The 21,922-nt window shown below is 40.1% G+C and overlaps 1 protein-coding gene across 9 annotated transcripts in view; it reads right to left on the reverse strand.

Moving 5' to 3' along the window:
- Window positions 1-21,922, reverse strand: part of LOC109859631 (obscurin) — a 50,324-nt gene that overhangs the window by 19,874 nt on the left and 8,528 nt on the right. For 3 of the 9 annotated variants that reach the window (XM_020438045.1, XM_020438044.1, XM_020438038.1), the window contains exons 1-14: window positions 16,079-21,060; window positions 15,492-15,604; window positions 13,847-14,002; window positions 10,675-10,797; window positions 10,361-10,531; window positions 9,207-9,288; window positions 8,024-8,119; window positions 5,415-5,507; window positions 3,818-3,982; window positions 3,535-3,672; window positions 2,699-3,455; window positions 2,057-2,359; window positions 1,289-1,324; window positions 46-291 (exon numbers count right to left, since the gene is read on the reverse strand). In XM_020438045.1, the coding sequence (XP_020293634.1) occupies window positions 46-291; window positions 1,289-1,324; window positions 2,057-2,359; window positions 2,699-3,455; window positions 3,535-3,672; window positions 3,818-3,982; window positions 5,415-5,507; window positions 8,024-8,119; window positions 9,207-9,288; window positions 10,361-10,531; window positions 10,675-10,797; window positions 13,847-14,002; window positions 15,492-15,604; window positions 16,079-20,683 (7,084 nt within the window). In that variant the 5' untranslated portion in view covers window positions 20,684-21,060. Of the gene's footprint in view, window positions 1-45; window positions 292-1,288; window positions 1,325-2,056; window positions 2,360-2,698; window positions 3,456-3,534; window positions 3,673-3,817; window positions 3,983-5,414; window positions 5,508-8,023; window positions 8,120-9,206; window positions 9,289-10,360; window positions 10,532-10,674; window positions 10,798-13,846; window positions 14,003-15,491; window positions 15,605-16,078; window positions 21,061-21,922 lie in introns of those variants that run through there. The other 6 variants (XM_020438039.1, XM_020438046.1, XM_020438042.1 and 3 more) reach the window with 6 other exon arrangements.

The following is a 21,922-nucleotide window of genomic DNA, read 5'->3' on the forward strand; positions in this document are numbered from 1 at the left end:
TCGCATCTTAAACTACAGAAAAGTAAGACAAATAACGTAACTTACACTGGTGAACCACGAGCTGCGCGGTGCACGTCGCCTCGCCGTTTCCATTTAAAGCTCGTGCGATATATATACCGGAATCTGATTCGTGAACATTCTGAATCTCCAGTTTACATACGCTGTCGGTCAACGATGTAACAACGCGATCTGCCAATTTGTCTTCCATCGGTTTGTTATCCTTCAGCCATTGTATCCTGGTATTCTCGTCCGTGGTTAGCAGCGTGCACTCGAAAGTAGCGACTTCGCCGGCTGCGTATAAGAAAAGTGACTGCGTATTAGCGCGCGATAATAAAAACAAAAAATCACTATCCCAAAAAGTATGAAATTGCGAAAAGCAAGTCTTCGTCAAAAAAAAAAATTCAGAGATACGATCGTTCTATATTTAAAATATGAAAATGAGAATTGTCATTAATTCTTATCATGATTTTTTTTCAATGAGTGACACCATGGAATTGATTCCAGAACAGTTATCAATGTGCGTAAAACACAATAAGTGCAATTTGTGTATAATTAAATCGAATATATACTCGAAACGCGCATATAATTTGTATGACATTAATTATGTAATAAGTGCACTTGTGTAATATGATATAATTGTGCAGAAGGGTAAAAAAAAAAGTACAAAACTACGAGTCGAAGGTTACCGATGATTGGATATTGAGAACTAACTGATGAAAAACCTCGTTCTGTTGTAGAAGAGTGTGAAAAGATAAACGTTCGTATTTTTGTAAAATGTCTCGTTTTTATCATCTATGTGTAAAAACTATTTTCTAGAGCAATTCACAAAAGTGCACATGTATATATTGTTAAAGTACCCGACTGTGTGCAAAACTAATGTAAACTAATCTGTAAAAGAAGAATCTCTAAAAAAGATACGAGAATTTTCTAGCCATGGAATAATGTAGTCTCTGAAACAAATGTCAGTGCAATAATACACGTATATGTGTGTGTGTGTGTGTGTAGCAATACAAGTGTATCATCAATGTGATTTGTGTGAGTTGCGATGATGTGTTCCAGTATAGCGAGATGTGTAAATGTTTTAGTGTAGATGTGTTGATCGTGTACAGAGCGAAACATCTAGAGTTAAACGATGAAGCGTGGTTTCAACCAGCAACGTATTACGTCTAAAAGCAATTTACTCAGCTGGCTATATAAGAGAAACACGAAAAAGAGAGAAAGAGATGTATGAAACAAAAAAACGCAGAGAAACGCTGATGAACTATAAGCAAATTACGTGTCACTTTACCTATGGCGTGTATCAATGCCTTTTTTGGTCGCGTAGCTAGAACAGTAAAAATGTATGTCTTATATCTCGTGATGGGATCTTGGATTATTTATTTTCTTGCGTGTGTGTATATGTGTGTGTGTGATTATATTTGCAAAAACAATTCAATTACTAAATATTTAAATCTCGTCGAATATCTTTTATCTAAATCAAATTGTAACAAATTAAAAAGAGATTAATTAATTAATTTAATAATATAAAAAAATAGGTAAAAATTAAGCAAATGTTACCAGGTGTGAACAGGTGTTTTAAATTTATTATTTCTCTTAAATGATAGACACACATTTCGATTCTATGGGATCTGCATTCGGTATCTTATCGAACTAAATTTGAAAAAATACAAAAATATACAAATATAATACAAAAATATAATACAAATACACACAAAAAAATACAAATAATATAATATATAATATAATATAATATATATAAACTGAAACTGAAAATATCGAAAATTTATTTTTTCAAGAATTAAAGCTCGAATTTAAATTAACTAGTGACAAAGTTTACGAGTATATTGGTTTCTTAAAAAACTCATCGCGTGTGTATCTTATCGAACTAAATTTAAAAAAATACAAAAATATACAAACCGAAACTGAAAATATCGAAAATTTATTTTCTCGAGAATTAAAGCGCGAATTTAAATTAACTAGTGACAAAGTTTACGAGTATATTGGTTTCTTAAAAAAAACTCATCGCGTGTGTAAAAATGATCATACTTATACTTACGTTCCACATTGCATCCTTCTATCGTCTTGATAAACACCGGCTTCCTAACGTCATCGTTAGCGAAGGTGGCTTCGGCCTTTCTGCTTTCGACGGTGGCTTCGACGCTGGCTTCGGACGTCTTGCTCTCGACGGCTTTTGTCTGCCTGGCTGTTGTTCCTCCGGTGATCGCGGAAGACTCGTAAGAAGCCGTGGTTTCCGTTATCTGCCCCATTCCCTGCGACGAGGAAGCCATCCTCGTCTCGACGGACGATTCCACGTACGAGGATTCCACGCCATCGCGACTGCTCGATATCGACGAGTACTCTACAGGGTATTAGTTGGAAGCTGCCTTACTATACATTCATTCACAGAACGTTCACACAAGATTCGAGTGATAAAACACACGGCAACTTTAATAATTTTATAATCGCGTAAAGACGATAATTTAAACAATAATTAATTCTCTGCGATTTTTTTCCCACATTTTTACAGCACAACGAGATCAAAACATCGCAGCCGCAAAACATGAACTCGACAAAACATTGACGCAACATCGACTTGGATTGTCAGTTTGAAGCTTTCGCATGCGACATCGAGTTGTAACAAAACAAAATATATGTGTGTTTTTCTATATCCAATCCAATTTTGTTTCAGCAATCTCACCTTCCACGACTTGCGAAGAGGCGCTGAACCGACTCGAAGAGTATTTTCGAGACATGTTTTCTTCCTCGACTTTGGTCTTCTTTACTTCCGACGCGTCGGTCGCGTCAACGGAATCCTTCCTCTTCTCTACAACTTTCGCGTTGTCCTTGACCGAGTCTGCTTTCGGTGGACCTGGATTCGCCTTCGCTTCTTTTGCCGCTTTAGGAGTGGCTTCCTCTTTCGGATTACCCTGGACTTTGGGTGAATCTGGATTTGTCTTTGCCTCTTTCGCTGCTTTCGGATTGGCTTCCTCTTTCGGATTACCCTGGACTTTGGGTGGATCTGGATTTGTCTTTGTCTCTTTCGCCGCTTTCGGATTGGCTTCCTCTTTCGGATTACCCTGGACTTTGGGTGGATCTGGATTTGTCTTTGCCTCTTTCGCCGCTTTCGGATTGGCTTCCTCTTTCGGATTACCCTGGGCTTTGGGTGGACCTGGATTCGCTTGCGGTGGCGGTTCGATCTTCACCGGTACCGGTTTCTCGTCGCTCTTGAGATCCTCCTTGGTCTCCGACGCTTCCTCGGTCACTTGAAGATCGTCCGCCGCGTGTTCGGCGAGAGCGACTAGGTCGCTGGCGTACTGACGGATTTCTCTGAGCCAATAAGCCTTCACGAGATCTTTGTGAGCTACTAGTGTGATTGGATAATTGGGAACAGCCGGATTGTGTAGCTCGAACGATCGTATGTCGGCCGGATGATCCTTTACCTCTACTTCCGGCAACTGTAACAAAATGACGAAACACACCGCACAATTTTATACTTCGATATACGCGATCGATACGCGATCCGCGCTTTCTTACTCGAATAATATCCTTTAGAACGAAAACCGATCTGTCCTCCGATATCCGTCTGACTTTGCAAACGAGGATTCGCGCTTTGAACAGGAACAAATATCTCTCTTTGCTTTTTCCCTCCTTATCGATAACTGTGTACCATTCCTGAAAAATACGCGAATGAAAAAAATGCGCTCTTTGTTTTAACAAAGAATCATCTTCGAACATCACGAAATTGTGTCATCGTGTAATCGAAGTAATTAAAATTTTTCATTTGTTAAAAAAGAATTATCTCTTGCAACGTACTCACGTGCGTGAGCAATCTACCAAGTTTGTGAATGTTTCCTTTGTAGCCTTCGATATTGCTTATAAATTTGTTATCGGTCGCCCTGTGGGGGATTCCTAGCATCAACTCTAACGCCTTTTGCAGATCGTCGCAGTTTTCGCCTAATCGAGTCGAATACTTCACCAGCTCCTAAAAAATAAAAACACGCGATTTGTTAACTCGCACATTTTGCGCTTGAAGATGAATACACATTAAAAAAAAAAAAAAAAAAGCAAATTGAGAAACAAAATCTGTCCTCGGTTCGTTTTAAACGGAAGAATTTTGCGCAACGTTCGTTGCGCGACTTTCTTTCGTCGTGTGCGCATTTTGATTTTCGCAATGCTCTTTTTACTTACCGTCTCGTATGTTTTTGCGGAAAATTTTTCCATAAGCCAAAAATCGCGATGTGTTCAAAGGATAATCTACTGTGTGGACGACCCGCTTTTAGCTCGCTAAATCTGTCACAACGCCCACACGTGCGGTAACACACAAACATAAAATACAACGTGATATTCTATATAGCGCTTTCACGCATAGTTTTCGAAACTCTGATCGAAAAATATTTCGAATTCTTCGACAAATTTGTCGATTTGTTACATCGAATCGGAAGTCAATAGCAATTTATTAATTGACTAAAGAGTGTTTTTTTGATATATTGATTTTTTTATCGATATGTTGAACGACTTTTCGACATTGTTACGTTTGTCACGCGTGTGTTTATAAAGCAGTGAGTCAGAGCGGAACGTCAATAATGCAAATAGGCCAAAAACTCATTAACCATTGAGAACACGTCTTGCTCGCGTTCCAACTCACAAATGTTGCTGCCTTTTTGTTGTTGATCTTCCCGCGGGCAACTAGCCCGCGCTCTAATAAAATTACTCTACTTGGCTTAAGACGATTATCATAAACATTGTCAATGAGCGAGCTGTCTCTCGAACGCTCGAAAAATCTCGATGCCAATTCGTTTGGTTCGCGCGAAATTCTTCTGTTTGATATTCGAGAAATCAATTGCAAGTGAGAAAAAGTAGATTCGAAATAAAACACAACAAAATAAAATATACAGTGTAATTGTTATTCGTAATAAAAACAAGCGGAAGATTTGTTAATACAACGCGTTTTGATTTACTCGCTCCTCGTTAAACTCTTTCCGATATGTGTGTGAATGAGCGGCAATAACGTCGTCGGGAAGACGCGATTTCAAGGCGAAGTGAAAAGCGGCTCTTTAGCGCCGCGCTATTTCCGTCTGGCGCAATAAAATTCGAGTGGGAAATATAGGTCGTGCTGTATATCCGTGTACTCAGCTGAGAGAGTGCGGGATTGTCTTATGTATGTTGATTGCAGCGGTTAAAAAAAAAAAAAAAAGTGTCAAGTCTGCTCTACATCACACCTGATGAATATTTCACTCGATTATTTCTATGCCAGTTTTGAAAAAGATTGTCGAGCGATTATTTTTGCGAGAGAATTTAACATCACACACACACACACACACATCGTGCACGATTTTAGAAAATAATAATAAAAAATAACAAAATTTCATATAAAATAATTTATATAATAATAATATTATATCGTCGCAATGTACCTTTAGAAGGAGCTGGTAGTCGTTTATACGTTGTATCGGTAGCTTCAAGTGTTCCGATATGCTCTTGTCGTCACCCAGAGTCTGGCTCAACTCCTGCAAGAAAACGAGGCACGATGGCACGTATGATATCGAAATGTTCGCTTTTTTGTGAAAAAGATACGATATCAATTATTTAAATTCGCACGCAATTCTACACAAGAAAATTTCGAATTTTTTTTTTTTTTTTAGACTTCTTTCACACGTGAAAGTTCTTTTATTGTTATTTTTAAACTGGCATTTTTTTTATTAACATTTTCAAGAAGCGAATTTTAATCTGAAACTCTTTTCCTCTTGCGCACTAACGTCATATATATTTTTTTACGGATAAGTTTTTTGTTTTTTGTTCCTTGCAATCTGCTGTTGGAACGAGACTTAGGAACACGTTTATATACCAAGAAACAATAACTACCGCGCTAACGAGATCGAGATATTTCGACACACAAGGGTTCGCCACAATGTTCACCCGACACACACCGTAATTCGACACCGGGAGCATCAGAGATCTGGCGTGAACACACGTATTTTTGGCTGTGACTGGATGATTTTGTATGCAACATACGGAGGTGTGTCGGCCCCCGCGCGACGCTTTGTCACCACCGCGCGCTAACAACAACGCATTCGGGAATGGCGACGACGCGCGCGGCGGATTGACGTATCGCGGCGGAAGACGCGTCGCGACGCTCTCTCTCTTCTCCGCTTGTCCGGCGGACAAGAAGAATTCGAAGAGAGAAAAACCAAAACCGAAGAACCGGAGCTTCCTTTAGACGCGCACCTTGGAATTGAAGAGAGGAAAGACCCTGAGAGAGAGAGAGTCGCTGGCTCGGTCGAAGAATTTCACGTGGTCGTCGCAGAGGGTGTCGCAGACAGACTGCACCCAGGAGTCCGGCTCCTGTGATCGGATTCTGCGGATTGAGATGAAGATTCTTCGCACGCACTAAACGGCGTGGTGGTGGTCAGCGGTTCGCGCGGCACCGACGAGGAATCTTCGGGCGCTCGCTCCCGTCGCGACTACACTCAGAAGAGACCAATACGGCAACGGCTATACTTAGACGTCGGACGATTTCGCGTACGACTGACCACGCGAGAAAAACAACACAAAAATCACGCGAATCATCGATACATTCGGTGTGTTCGCGAGTTCCGTTTCCTCCTTGGCTACGCTCTCTGCGTCTTTTAATTAAGAATTTTTTACTGTCTTTTTTCCGATTAAAATTTAAATGAGATATTGTACGCAATGGTTGACTGGGATCCATTGCGTTATATATATATATATTCTTCAGACGTTAGAGTTATAAGAGAGATCTAGAGAATGCGACTTGAAATAGAATCCAACGCTGTCACTTTATGTTCGTTAATGTTGCCCCGAGTCTACTTCTTCTCTACGCTTATTTAAAATAATTTCTTAAAACTCACAACACATCAAACTTTGTTGAATTAAAAATTATCTTTAAAAGCTAATTTTCATCACTTTAAAAAAATGTATGTATAAACTAGTTTAACAAATTTAGATACTTAAATTTTTTTAAGACACATTCAAGAGACACTTTTAACTTCTTTCTTGCGATTCTTTGTTCAGTGGCGTGTGATATCCTGTCTCTACGACATATCCCGAGGAAACATATTTTTCTTAATACAACGCATCTCGATACTATCAGTCGTAAGTAACAGAAACGATAGATGTTCCGTTCGTTAAGAATAAACTCAGCTATTTTGAGGGCTGGACACACGCCCGCACATATCCCCGCGCGCGTTATATAATTACATTTTCTCCAATCCATACTCCCTGTTGCGCCGATCGGTCATGGAATCGTGATGAAAGCTCGCAACCTGCGTGTCGCGTAGAATTACAAATTGAAGAAAGTGTTTTAATTTAGTCTTTATGTTAAAAGCGAGTAATTAAAAGTGAATACGATCGTCATTAATCGTGCAATGTCTGTGTCACTTTTTAAAAAGTCAAAAAGTATTACATGAAAAAATTAATTTCATCTTTATTGTAAAATACTTATTGTGATATTTGTCGCTGCATTTTTATTTTATATATTGTTTTTTCTTAAGTTTAATATATAATATAATATATTTATTTATATGTATATTTAATATATATATATATGTTTTATATATATTTATTTTGTATATTTAGTTAAATATGTATATATTTATTTTAGTTATATATGTTTAATTTGCTATATATAATATTTATATTCTCCATACTAATTTTATCATCGTATGATTTCTCATTTATTTTTAATTAACACATGTTAAATTGCTGTTTACACGTACTTGCTCAGTTGGCATGTTATAAAAATAATTTTGCATCTGGACATAAACTATATCTGTAAGTATTTTTAGATAAAATATTACTTTACACACACACACACGCATATAATCTTGATATTCACATTGCCATTGCCAACAAATCGCAATGTTCATAATATTGACGCCTCATTTCGAAACAGACGTTAATTTAAATTAAATTTCTATTTCTGTAATTATGATAACAGAAAGAGAGAGAGAGAAAGAGAAAGAAAGAGAGAGAGAGAGAGAGAGAGAGAGAAAGAACGTGTACATACCTCGAAGTATTCGCGTACTTCGTCGTTCGTCTGAAGAAATTCTTGAGCAGCAGGCTCGTCTCTACAGTACGCCACATGCTTGTCAAAATCCCTCTCCTGAAAGAGAATAAAATTTCAATCAACATTATCGTTCAAATATCAGCGATTATTAATGTTTTTATTCTTAACACATTGCTGACTGAGAGATTTTTGTAAAAATTAATTAACGCGTGTAAGAAAAATCTAATCTGGGACAAAAATAAATGATAAGCACAATAATGTGTATAATGAACATCTTATCAATTTTAAGTTTTAACTGCAACACTCTCTAAAAAAACGTTCGAACACGTCGCCTAACTAAAGACGTGTTGAGACGTCTCAATAATGTATTAACATTATATTTTAGTATGATATTTTAGTTCTGATATTTATTTAGTTCTGACTCACACTTATAAAAATGTGTGATAGTCTCATATTTTTATTTATTCTTATACACAGGCATTATGAAATAAGTTTCTATTCATCGAATAAACATTTTGCGCATTATTTTACTTTCTTACATTTTTGCATTTTAAGAATATAAATAAGTTTGATTTTTATAACATCATTAATACAGACAGTGATAAATGTCAGTAAAGAGTCCGACATAACGTTTGTTCGTTCGTTTTGAAAAAAAAGTATTGAATATTAAACAAGTATTATTTTTTTATATTTTTAACACACGAATAAATGATAATATCTTTGATGTGATAGAAATATGGTTTATGCAAAACTTTCTTCGATAATTAACACACAACGTTTATCCTAATCTTGTTTAACAGTTTTTTTTAGGTACTTATCCTGTGTAAATCTTGACATTTATGTCTCACGCGATTTTTTTATTGATTAAAACGTTGCAAAAAATCTGTAAAAAATTATGAGGCTTTTTTCAACATTCTATATTAAAAAAATAATATTAGTTTTTATATTTTTTATTTTTAGAAATTCTTCCACTAAATAGTTAATAAGATTTCTCAATTTCAAAAATCGCACGAACGTCAAGGGCTTACAGGAGTAAACTTTATATATATATATATATACGTTGCTTATAATACAAATAAAATTAACTCTCTCGCTTTTCAATCGCAACATTATAACAGTATTGCAAAACAATTGCCTTAATACTTCTTCATTACATCTAAAATATCTGGTAATGAACACTTACCAGTCTCAAGAAAGTTCTGCCGAGCATACGTGGTTGATCCGCGTAGTACTTGACGCCCTCGATCAACACCCTGCCGAACGATCTAAGTAAGGCCGGAATTAATTATCATGCCACAGTCACACCACGCCTAACATGCTACGAAACGGAAGTCTTCTTTACAATGCGACACGCCTCACTTTAAAATGCGACACGGAAGAGTCGAAATCTCTCTGAGCACATTTCGGTTATCAGTTATTATTCACTGACACATGGGGCGGAGGGGGCGGACCGGTCTTAAAGGGGGCCTCACGCGAAGAAATTAGAATGGTGGTTTAATTTATCAGAAAAAAATCCAGCAAGATATTTCTGACGAGTGATGATAAATTAAAATCGATCCGGTTAGTAATGTAGTGAGTAATAAAATTAACTTGATATTGGTACACATCGACGTTGTTGGTAACTAATTTCTTTTAGCGTCGGTCAAATTAATTGCGCCTTATCTCACAGGTCTTGTATTTAATTTTACAGTAATTTTTTTTTGTTTTTTAATATTTGTTACACGTGAAATCTGACACATTAAGTAAAGGGAGTTGCTTATAATCAACTTTTCATAAGGCAGTAGTTTGAAGGAATGATAGATTATGAAATTAAATAATCTGTTTTGGGATTACACACGTTCACATATACGAAAAAGCACACTACCACACAAAATACGTTTCCACGACAGACTTACGCTCTTTCATCGTACTCCGCTACATGTGAAAAAATCTTGTGTAGTGTGATTGCATGATCGTATACGAATCGTGATCGTGTGTGTGATGTGTGATTGAAAACCAAATTATAATAAACCAATTATATAACATTAATGTGTGACGAAAGTAAATCAATTGTTTGTACAAAAGTAGTTGGAATTTGTATAATTTCAATTTAAATAGCATGTGTCAGAGTGCGCATGTGTTCTTTCGGTGATTCTCTTTGTATGCCAAAAAAAAAAAAAGAAAATTGAAACGTTTATTCACTTGTAACATTTTTTAATAGATTTAAGAAGAATCGCAGTGAGCGCAGAGATGTGAGGTGTTCGGTTTTTGTGCTGTGAAAATGTATCCATGAATCTGAATAGTGTCGCAGTGTAATTCTTTATTTTACTATCAGTGTTCGTTGCCGTAAATACATACGTGTTATGAAAATCAGCTATTTGTTTCAGATTAGTGAAAATAATTTCTTTGTTGTCCCGTACGACGCGCGGAACGCCGGGATTGTCGAGGGGTTTCAGATAACGTTCGACGACCACCTGGAGATCCTTTCCGAATTCTTCCTCCGTCTCGATTAGTTCTTTTACGACGGCCCTAAAAGCGAAACGAGTGTGTCAGTGTAATATGCACTTGCAATGTAGAAAACACCACGTAGAAATTAAATTTGAAGGTAAAATATTATCGCAATGCGCTTAAAAAACTTGCAAATTAAGTAGAAATAAAAAGTAGAGACGTACTCTCGTCGATAATGAGAATCCTCTGGCCGAGACAATGATGAGCTCTCTTCGCTAAGTGCCGTTTGCATCAAAATGTTCACGGGCAGCCATCCTTGTTTCCCATCGGATGTACGAACATATACTCTGTAAAAAATAACAATTACAATAAATACATTGTTTTAATTACGAATTGTGATAAATACTTTTATTTTGTAAACAAATAAATTTAAAAAATATATAAATATTTAAAAGAATATATAAAAAAGAATATATAAAAGAATATATAAATATTTAAAAGAATATATAAAAATATATAAATATCGTAAATATAAAAACCTCATAAAACTGCATTTATGATAAATATTTTATTACTAATTACTAACATTATTTGTAATATTTTTAAAGTTTAGAAAATTAGTAACAACATCTTTCGACAATATTCACTTATCATAAATTTTTTTTAATATTCATTTATCATAAATTTTCTCATTAATTATCTGTGTTAATTTCAATAATTGATCAAAAAAATCAGATTTGTCTAACAATAAAAATCAATATTAAATCTATCGGAAGAAGCGAACGTGTATATAGATAGATTTGCGACCGCGTGGGTGCCGTACAGTTATATTTGCGCGAAATGACTAAGACTTCGCGCCGTCTTGTCATCGAGAGAGAAGTCATCGTCCATTCACAGAAACGCAAAATCCGTTGGCGCAAAATTGCATTTGAATTGTTACACATGACTAGCTTCGTGAACGCGCGTTTGCATTTTCTTGGACACGAGATGTATCGTCCGAGACAAGAGTCTACCAGATTACGAACGTTACACGCGTCTAAAAATCTATACGACAGAGTACACACAATCTCTGTAACAAACATCGGAAGAATATCTATACGCTTTCCACTCGGACACATCTCGTCGACAATGTATACCCCGTTAAGAATTTCCAACTCGAACCTTTGCGACATTTGCTCAACGCGACACATTAGAAGATTTCTTTCGACAATAACTTACGCGTTATCGCGCCATTCCGCTGACACTCTGGCCGGTCGCCAATCATCACGGAGATAGGATCGCACGCGAGATATTATTGTCTGGTACGTTTATAAATGCTCAATCTTCATTAGCGTCGTCATAATTCAGCGGAACTGAAGTTATTTCGAATGCGCGCAAATTCAAATTTGCATTTTGAATATAGATCCGCACAAACAACGGGTCTTTTGTTTTCCTTTCGTTCTCTCTCCCTGTCTCGCGCACGCCTTTCGGACAAAATTCGCAAATGCAGGTCTCGCGCGATGCAGGAATCTGCTGCAGAAATTTCCAAATGTGTTCTCTTAAACCAACGCCAACGAACACAATCGCAGCGAAGAAATTTATCGCTTACCGAGTATCGAGTCACTTTGTCATTCGGTTTAAGTACAACGCCCCTCCGGATATTAAATATCTCTTACGATGATTTAATATAAACGTTTTCGAGCCAGAGCTGTTTACAAAGTGGCGCGGTCTTTGAAACACGTTGCATTTAATCTGGAAAACATCCTCGACACGCGTTACAGACCATTCGGCGTTTGTTGGCCTGTAACGTCGTTTAATGCAATTCACACTCATAACGCACTTCACTATCGCGCGCGAATACGAATTTAGACGAACGATGAATCAGTCCACTCGTTTGTGAAGAATCCCACACCGAAAAAATTATATTCTTGTAAGTAGAAGATTTTATACTTAAAAAATCTTCTTCAAGATTTTAGATGATATTCTTCTGAAATTAAGAATATATTCTTTATTTAGGAATATATTCTTAATTCAAGAATATAGTCTTTTTCGATAGTGAGATATATGTTTTTCTATAGAGGCTTTTTATATTCTAATCAGTATATATTCTTATCAATATTACTATTTAGAGGATTTTCCTCTTAAAATAAGAAACTCTTCTTGGCGCCTATTTTAGTATAAAATATACTTAAAGTAAGTGGGATATCTCCTCAAAACAAGAATACAATTTTTTCGGTGCACGGACGTTTTTACACAATTTTTGTTATACGCGCGCGCGCGTGATTAATGTATAATACATCAGATTCGACTTCTGACCATAGATAGTTTTTCAGAGAATAGTGTTTTTTTTTGCAAGAAGATAAAGAACATTTTTCCTACATCGAAAAAATTGTATTCTTGTTTTGAGGAGATATCCCACTTACTTTAAGTATATTTTATACTAAAATAGGCGCCAAGAAGAGTTTCTTATTTTAAGAGGAAAATCTTCTAAATAGTAATATTGATAAGAATATATACTGATTAGAATATAAAAAGCCTCTATATATAGAAAAACATATATATATTTCACTATCGAAAAAGACTATATTTTTAAATTAAGAATATATTCTTTTAAATTAAGAATATATTCTTAAATTATATTATTATTTCTTAAATTAAGAATATATTATATCTTAAATTAAAAATATATTCTTAAATAAAGAATATATTCTTAATTTCAGAAGAATATCATCTAAAATCTTTGAGAAGATTTTTTAAGTATAAAATCTTCTACTTACGAGAATATAATTTTTTCGGTGTACGTGGGAGATGCAAATCTCTTTCTTCCTCGTTCAAGCATCCGATGTAGATTTTCAAATTGTGTGAAAATTTTATTCGAATTATAATTATATTGTGTATTACATTTACACTTTAAACAGATTTTTGCACCTGTATCCACCTTGGCTATTATACTGGTTTTATTTTTATTTTATTATTTTTCTTATATAAATAATGAGAGCGTATAGATTAGATGTTTTAAAGATCTTACGATACTCTTTTTATCAACTTGTTCGTCATTTATTTCTTGAAGATGTTCGAGCGACGATGTATGTACATATTTCTTGATTCATCAAAACGAGTTCGTCGTAATGTTCCGTTTTATTCGATAACGACAATTGCACAACTGTGCGGAAGAAGAGGATTTGACACGCCTTGTTCTTGCGGCAATCCGCGGAGTTTAATGTCGCAGCCTTCGTTATTCTATTTCGAGTCGGTTAAACTTTGTTGCGAAAGCGGCATGAAATATCGTACGTCAAAGAGAGTTAATTTACGTTTTCGGCGATAAAATTAGCGAATGCCGGCCGCGCGTGCGGTGATTGTGCGAGTCTCGCGCGACGTAAAAACCGCAAATGAACAGATCGTCTCTCGGCGTCTTACCTTTGAACATTCGAGTCCGAACTGATGTTCGAGCCGCCACGAGCGCGCGGATCCGCGTGATTTCGACGCGGTCTTATCGACAGCTTGTGCCGGGCGGCCGAATTGTCCAGGACGTCGCCGATCTCGACGTCCAGATCGGGATCCAGCCTCGCTTTCCTACAACAACGCGAAGCAGTTCGCTTTAGAGCCTCGTTCAGAGGCTCGTTCGACAACATTTATCTCGTGTTATTGTATCACAAATTTATTTTGCGTTATTATTTTTTTATTGTGTTATTAATCTTCAAAATATTATATTTCTTTATTTGCAAATTTTTATTTGTTGTTAATTTATTTGTTAATTTTTCTTTATTTTTAATTTATTTGTTAATTTTTTTATTCATACATATATATATGCTCTTCGTAGAGAAGAGAGAGAGAGAGAAAGCTATGTTATGTTGTTAACTGTATCACAACGAGCGATTCTTGCACGTGCAAAGCTATTAAATTACAGAGCTGATCAGTTCCTCAAGCGTCGCGGCGGAGCGGAAAGCACATCGTTTGCGGATTATATGATATTTCGCAACATGCTGTTTCCTCTTGTTAATTTCGCAGACATAACTGAAAGGCATCTGCCGCGCTAATTTTACGATGCGTAACGGCATCGCCGCGCACAACGCGCGGTAGAGAGAGACGTTTCTCATCTCTCCCGAGACCTCAGCCGCCTTGTGAAATCCTGCGTGATTTAGCAGCAGCGTTGCTCCGACGAATCCTTTTTTTTTTTTTTTCCCTAATCCTCGATTATTTTTCGAGGATTATATTGACGGACGCGCCAACGGACTAATAATTTTCTCACGTAATCGCGGAATTTCTTCGCGCGAATTTTCGCGCGTTTTAGTCACAAGATATACGCACAAATTCTGTGCGTGATACAAGACGAGGATAACGCCGAGAGGATGAAACCATCGCGCGATATAAAAATAGCCGGGGCGGGGGTGTGCGAGCACCAAGAAGCGTGAAAGAACGCGTGTTTGCGGGGCAATGATCTTCACTTTGTAGTTTGACAGAGTATAAGAATTAATTCTCGGAAGTCGAAATTCACCCCGGGTTTTCTCCTTACGATTATAACGGCGTACTATGTAATGATTCACATGCGCGTGTGAGGACAGTCCCATTTGATCAACGCGTAAACAGAGACCGCGTTCAGGACTCGGTGTTATTTGCGTGATCGTACACTCTCGCGCGACTCTCGGACGAAAGCGTGTTAATGGGCGAGCGCGCAAAGGGATGCACCTGTCACCCATAAATGCGTTCTCGTCCGATCAATCTCGCGGTCTTATCGCTTCCGTGTGTGTCTGCGCGATGGCGCACTGGGGATAGAAAGCGGTGATAAAACAGTTGTTTGCCCCATGGACAATCGTTATCGCGCGAGCGCGTATGCGTGCGGATTGAACTCGCGCGGTTTATTCTTAGCTTACGCGGTGGCATAAAATTCACCACGCGTCGGCGGCGTTCCACCCACGTGGAGAACGATAGAAAGTCGGCGAGCCGCGATGACAATGCCGCCGTCGGGAAGCGCGTCTTCTTTTCCTCACTTTTTTTTTTTTTTTTTTTTAGTTTTTTTTGTCGGGTTAACGCGTATTATATCCTTGAGGTAAAAATTGCTTACTTCGCTGAACCGTCGTCGTGCTCGATGGCCTCGACGATGTCGCCGACGTTGACGGTGAAACCATCGCTCTCCCCCACGTAGTCCTTCACGACGACGTAATTTTCCGAGGATCCCTGTGCGTAACAGAAAAATTACAACGGCATAAATATAAAAAAGAAAGAATAAAGCCGCGTGTACTTGACATTTTTTTTTTTTTTTTTATTTTCGGTTTGTCTTAAAATAAAAAGTCTCTCGGAGATATTGTGCGCGTTTATTTCGGTAAACCGAAATTCGCGGAATGAGAGTAATTATGCGTCAAGATTGATTTATATCGAGGCTGTGAGACAGATTTTGGAACTGGATTCGGTTTTGAGATAATTTCAGATACGATATAAATTGCGAACTAACGAGTGTCTCTCATTATTGAAGCGAGTTGCAATTTATTCCGTGTGTCGCAAAATTTCCTCATCTCCGCGAAATCTCTAAGGAAGCGATAATAAAGAGTTACATAAAATATACCTTCGTGCACAGTTCGTCATAATGTACATTTTTATAAATGATTAATTATTGAAAACATATACGGTTGCTTTGTGGTCTTTATTCTTTACCCGCTCGAAGCTTCCGTCGTTTTGCCGAACGCTATTCAATCTCTTCAGGCTCGGCGTATTTTCTCTGCTAGCTAAATAAAACGCCGAATGTTCGGATCTCGACAGAGTCGCGGTGCCGCTGCTTTCTTGCTTGTTGGAACTGCCGTTAGCGGAACCGTCCAGACTGCTGGCGATCGAAGTTGTTGCGGTTGTGAAGGTGGTGGACATGGCTTCGCCGTCGATGTCCACCTCCTTCGCCATCGGGCAGCAATACATAGAGAACCGATGAGCGGCCGGACGATTCAGTCTAAGCGCCGAGAACACGTGCAACGGCTCGAAGTGATGGATACCGTCCTCGTCGAGGACGGTGTAGGCGACTTCACCGGTCAGCACCGATCTGGAAGCCTCTCTCGGCACGACAGCTTGCATACCTTGCTTCAGGATCATGAAAATGGACGACGGCTTGTGATTTCTTCGTAGCAAGAACTCTTCCATCGCCAGACTGTTGTCGGCGTGCAACAACGCAGTCGGCACGTCGGCCGAGGATAACAACGGGGTTTCTTCCGGTACTATCATCAGCGCGGCGCTCTCTCTTACGAGAGTTCTGAGCCGTGGGTCCGCCCTGGCTAATTCAGGGTCGCTGCACAACTGTCCGAGCGCGTTCATGAAGGGCGGTCGCTCTTCCGCGAGTTTCCTCATGATCGCCAACCTCTTCAGTACGTCCATTGTCACTCGGTCGTTCGCCAACGCCCAAGTAGATTGCTCGTCACTGATCACAGTTAGTAAGCTACTCGCTGTGTCGGACATGCCGAGGGCTCGTGCCAGACCCACCGCTTGCAGCAACATCTCGCGCACGTTCGATCCTTCGGCGTTCAGCAACTTCTTCACGCGAATCTCACTGGACTCACGCACCGCCTCGACGATCGCCTTGTAGACCGTGTCCGCGGCTTCCTTCTCGGTCGCCACGTCGGCCACGCGTCGCGAAACGTTCTCCAAAACGAGCGACACGAGTTCGGGATCATTTCTCGAGACGGTTCTGAAGGCTGGCCCAATCAAATCTGTACCATGTTCCTCTTCGAGAACCATCGATAGATTATCGAGAACAGCGTCCTTCTGCAAGGACTGACCAGAAGTTACCGTAGATTTCAATATGTCCACCTTGCTGTTTTTGATGTCTAACAATTCTGAGAGCACGCTTTGGCAGAAAGAACTGCGATTCTGCGGGATTAACAAAATCCTTAGAACTTCGTCCACTGACCGTTCGACGTCCTTATCGTTCTGACGCAGTAGAACGTCGAAGGATTCGCTGATAGAAGAATAAATGAAATCTTGAGAAGTCTCGTCTTTCTGCCGCTCATTCGATATCGTCAAAACAGCTGCCGCGATAGCTGATTTTAACGTATCCCGAAGAGATTCATCGTTACCGTCATTGTTTGACTTGTTTTCTTCAACTTTTCCTGCAACAGAAGACTGGAAGCCGTTAGTTAACATCGCCGTTGCGTTTTCAGAATTTGCATCTCGTTGCTGCTGCTGTAAAAATATATTTTTCGCCAATTGCACGACTGTAGACACCACTTGCGCCATTTTTACCGCCGTGCCACCTTGAAGACCTAATTTTGTTGTTGCCACAGCAAGAGCCTGTTCCAAGGCCACCGCTTTTGGATCTACATCTACGTCTACCGCCGGCAGACTCGTGGAGACTTTCCGTCCAACTGATAGTCCCGCCTCTGACAATTCACGCAGCATCTTTGCGTCTATGCTGGTCTCGCCGCGATGACGAAAACGTGGATTGTAGTTTAGATGCTGCGGTCGCAACAAACGCAGCTCCTCGGGCGTAACTTCAAAGCCCTGCACGGAAAATTCCAGTTCGCCCTCAGGTGTGTCAATAAGATCCGGAGCGACAAAACAAGGTCCTTCTTCCGTCTGTACGATTTGGCCTGGAACGAAAGTCACACCCATCTCGCCAGCTTCCACCACGCGACCTGGCACAAATCTCGGTCCATCCGGTGTGTCCACTACTTGTCCCGGAACAAATCTGGAACCCTCTTCTTCGGTATAGATTACTTGACCGGGAATGAACGTAGGTCCCACTTTGGTCTCAACAATCTGACCGGGTACGAAACGCGGTCCGTCCGCAGTATCGATTGTTTGACCGGGCACAAATTTGGGCCCGGCGCGGGTTTCTACTATCTGTCCCGGCACGAATTTGGGTCCGCTGCTGGTGTCGATTACCTGACCCGGCACGAACTCTTCTCCTTTTTCCGTTGTAACTATCTGACCCGGCAAGAAACCGTCTTCCGTCATAACACCCGGAACAAAGCGCGGTCCATCTTTATCTCCACTGACCAATTGACCTGGCACAATCCTTCTTCCTTCTGGCAAATTCTTCACGTTCTCCGGAAAGAATTCAATGCCTTTCTCCGTTTGCACCATATGACCAAAGACCTCGCGCTGCTGAAGAATCGATATTGCAGTCTTAGAATCCACTGGTATACCGACCGGACCAGCTTCCTGGAAAACTACCTCGTCGAACTTGGTAGCCGCGACGAACTCAAAGCCTTTCTCGGTGACGACAGTTCGTCCGGGACAGAAGAACATGCCTTCGGGCGTTTTCAACACTTGACCTTCGACGAACTTCTGTCCTTTCGGAGTGTCCAGAGTCATTCCTGGCACGAATGTTGAAGTATCCTCGATTTCTCTGATGACGCCGGGTACAAAGTGCTTCTCGTTTGATTTTGTGGTCACGTACTGCCCCGGGACGAATTGTAAACCTTCGGTCGTCAGAAGTGTTTGTCCAGGAACGAACTTGATTTCGTTGTTAGGCGACTCGATAGATTGACCCGGAACGAATTCGTAATTGTCGTTGATTTTCACGTTCTGTCCTGGTACGAAGACCGGTTCGCCGTGATAATCTGTGACAGTTTGACCCGCCATAAAACGAATTCCGTCCGGAGTGACTATACTTTGGCCAGCAATAAAAGTTCTATCAGTAGTTACATGACCAGCTACGAATTTCGGACCGTTTTCCGTCAGGACTGTTTGACCTTCGACGAACTTGCTGCCCTCGCTCGTGTGAAACGTTTGACCTTGAACAAAGCACTCGCCCCGCTCGGTCATCAGAGTCTGACCGGCGATAAACACCGGTGTTTTCGCACCGTCCGTTTCATTCACAGTAACAATCTGTCCAGGAATCAGAAGAGGACCGTCAGGCGTATTGAGCGTCAGTCCAGGAACGAAAGCAGGACCTTGAGGAGTTGTCAGAGTCTGTCCAGGTACGAAAACTTCGCCAGACGGTGTTTGTATCGTTTGACCGGTGACGAATCTCTCCGCCGACTTGATGTCCAACTTGAGACCCTTGATGTTGTGCATCGTGGTCTTCTTACCGGATGGCAAACTTCGCACTAGCTCGGAAACCTCTTCCATCTTGGGCAGACAATCCAGCGCTTTTTCTCCGGCCCGCAGCAGCTTCTCCGTGACGTCTGCGCTTTCCTTCAGATTATCGTAGGATATGTTCTGAATGGCGCTTTGTAATGCCGAATCGGGTTTCGCGATCAGAGGTGTCAACGGCTTCGCGATCGCAATAGCTTCGAAACCTCCTACGGACTCGGACGCGGGACTGTACAGAACTGGTTCTCGATCGATAATTTGTGGCTCGGCAATCACAGGAACTGGCATCTCCTCGATTACCGGCATGCCCACCGATTTATTCGCATTGTTCGGAAACGAATTCCAATCTAGTACATTGGAAACAGGTTTCCCGGCGTTTTTGATAGTGTTGGAGATGTTCACGATGTCGGAAGATTTTCTTCTCGCCTGATTCATGTCCACGTGATTCCAATCCTGTGCGGTTTCCTTATTGATTTCCTCCTTGATGCTTCGCAGCTTCAGCTGTTTGGTGCGTCGCAATTCTTCCTCATCCTCTGCTCGCTCCTTCTCCTCGAAAATTTTCTTTGCGTAATTCAACGCAGTCTGTCTTTTTCGTTTTCGCTTCCTCGCCTCAGCCTCCTGTTTCTCTCGCTCCTTCAACACCTCTTCCCGAGGTCCCAGACCGTCGTAGAGATTCTCAAAGTCTTCCAGATTCTTGAAGTCCACGGACACGTTTTTTCCTTGTTTCAATCTGAGCAAAACGGTGTCGCAGTCCCGCGAAAGCATGACATCCTTGACATCCCCGTCCCTTACGGCGGCCTCCAACTTTGCCGGGAACACAAGACTGCATCTTCGCTCTTCCACCGTGTATACGAATTTTTCCTCCTCCTCTATCGGAGTTTGCTTCGTGCTCAGAAGATCTCGCAAAGCGCGCTGCTGCTCGCCCTCGCCTTCCAAAATCGGAAATACGTATCGATAGTCCTTGAGCACCACGTGCCTCTTTTTTTCTCCGATAATCAGACCGGCGGTGTAGTGGTGCGGTCCCTGACCAGACGCGTTCGTCGTTATCTTGCATTTCGTTTTGTCGTGCACGCGCGCGCCGAGCAACACCGGAATGTAATGATGCGTCGGCAGACCGTAGGACTTGCCGGTGATGCGACAGAAGCGCTTCGCGTCCGCTGGACTGATGGGCGGGAGCAGCGGAAAGTAATTCGGCCTGGGGAGACCCCGGCTTCTACCCGTGATCCTGCAGAAGGACATTGTCTCCTTTCGAAATGATCATTCGATCCGATCTTGATGAGATTCTAATATTCACGCTTCAATACGCAACGACGAATGACAGTTTGTCGTTGAGTCGACTTCAGAATCGATTGGATGATTTTATTACTCTATCAGACAAGATTGTGCTGCATCGAGGTGCTGTAAAAGTTTAGACCTTCCAAATTTTTTTCGTTCCCTTTTTCTACCGCTACTTTCTAGATTCGACTAAAGTTGATTGATCTCGATCGAATGCGATCGAGATAAGCGCAGATGTCAGAAGCAATCCAGATTTATTTGAATTGTTCGCGATATTTTCCTGAGTCAGGTGTAGTTTGAGAGACGTGTCGCGATTTCATTTTACGTTTTCACTAAACTTTGTGATTAATTCACACACCGTCTCCTTCTTCAGGATCAATGTCCAATAGCTTTGTTTTCACTCGCGTTGACAATGAAACCGTTATGTCGACGACGCGGATAAATGGACATCAAGGCTTGGAACTTGGCATCCCGACGACGAGAATTACGAGTTCGCGCTTTCGATCATTCGCACGCGACGTTGTCTCGCCTCCGCCGCGCTATCGTCCGTCGTCGTCTCGACGTCTCTCTTCGATTCCATTTGTTACAATGTAACACACGTGTCACGATTTGGTAAAAATTTTTCGCATCTTCTTCTCACTCGTAATAAGATGTTTTTAAGTTAAATTTTTACATTTTTTTTTTAATCGCTCTATTGAAACAATTAATCCGTCTTAATTTTTGTAGCCTGTTGAAAAAGCTTTTGATAATTTTTTTAAAATAATGTTTATTCAACTAAAGTTTGTAAGTTTCTTTTTTATGTCAGAAGATTCACTTTACAGTTCGCGAACGTCTTTAAAATTATTTACGTTCTCTCTCTCTCTTAAGTCTGTCATTTAACATTTCCAACATATCTTGCCATTTGACATTTCATTTTCGGAGTTGCTTAATATTTCCCGTCACATGACCGTCTACGCACACTAAGATCACATTAATTTCGCAGTAGTAGTTTTGACACTTGTATTATTCAATTATCTTTCATATTTACAAATTTTGAAAGAAATTTCTCTTATAGATCATTATTCCGTACAAAATGCAGCTTGATTTTTTTTTCTCGCGTCGTTATTATTCAGTATCTTCGATTTGTAAAACTTACGAGAAAGAGAAAAACTTTTGTGTAAGAAAAATTAACAGTCACTTATTTTAACATTCGTTCAGAGATTT

This window comes from Pseudomyrmex gracilis, unplaced genomic scaffold (genome assembly GCF_002006095.1).
Source record: "Pseudomyrmex gracilis isolate BER0280 unplaced genomic scaffold, ASM200609v1 scaffold_273, whole genome shotgun sequence".
NCBI lineage: Eukaryota > Metazoa > Arthropoda > Insecta > Hymenoptera > Formicidae > Pseudomyrmex > Pseudomyrmex gracilis.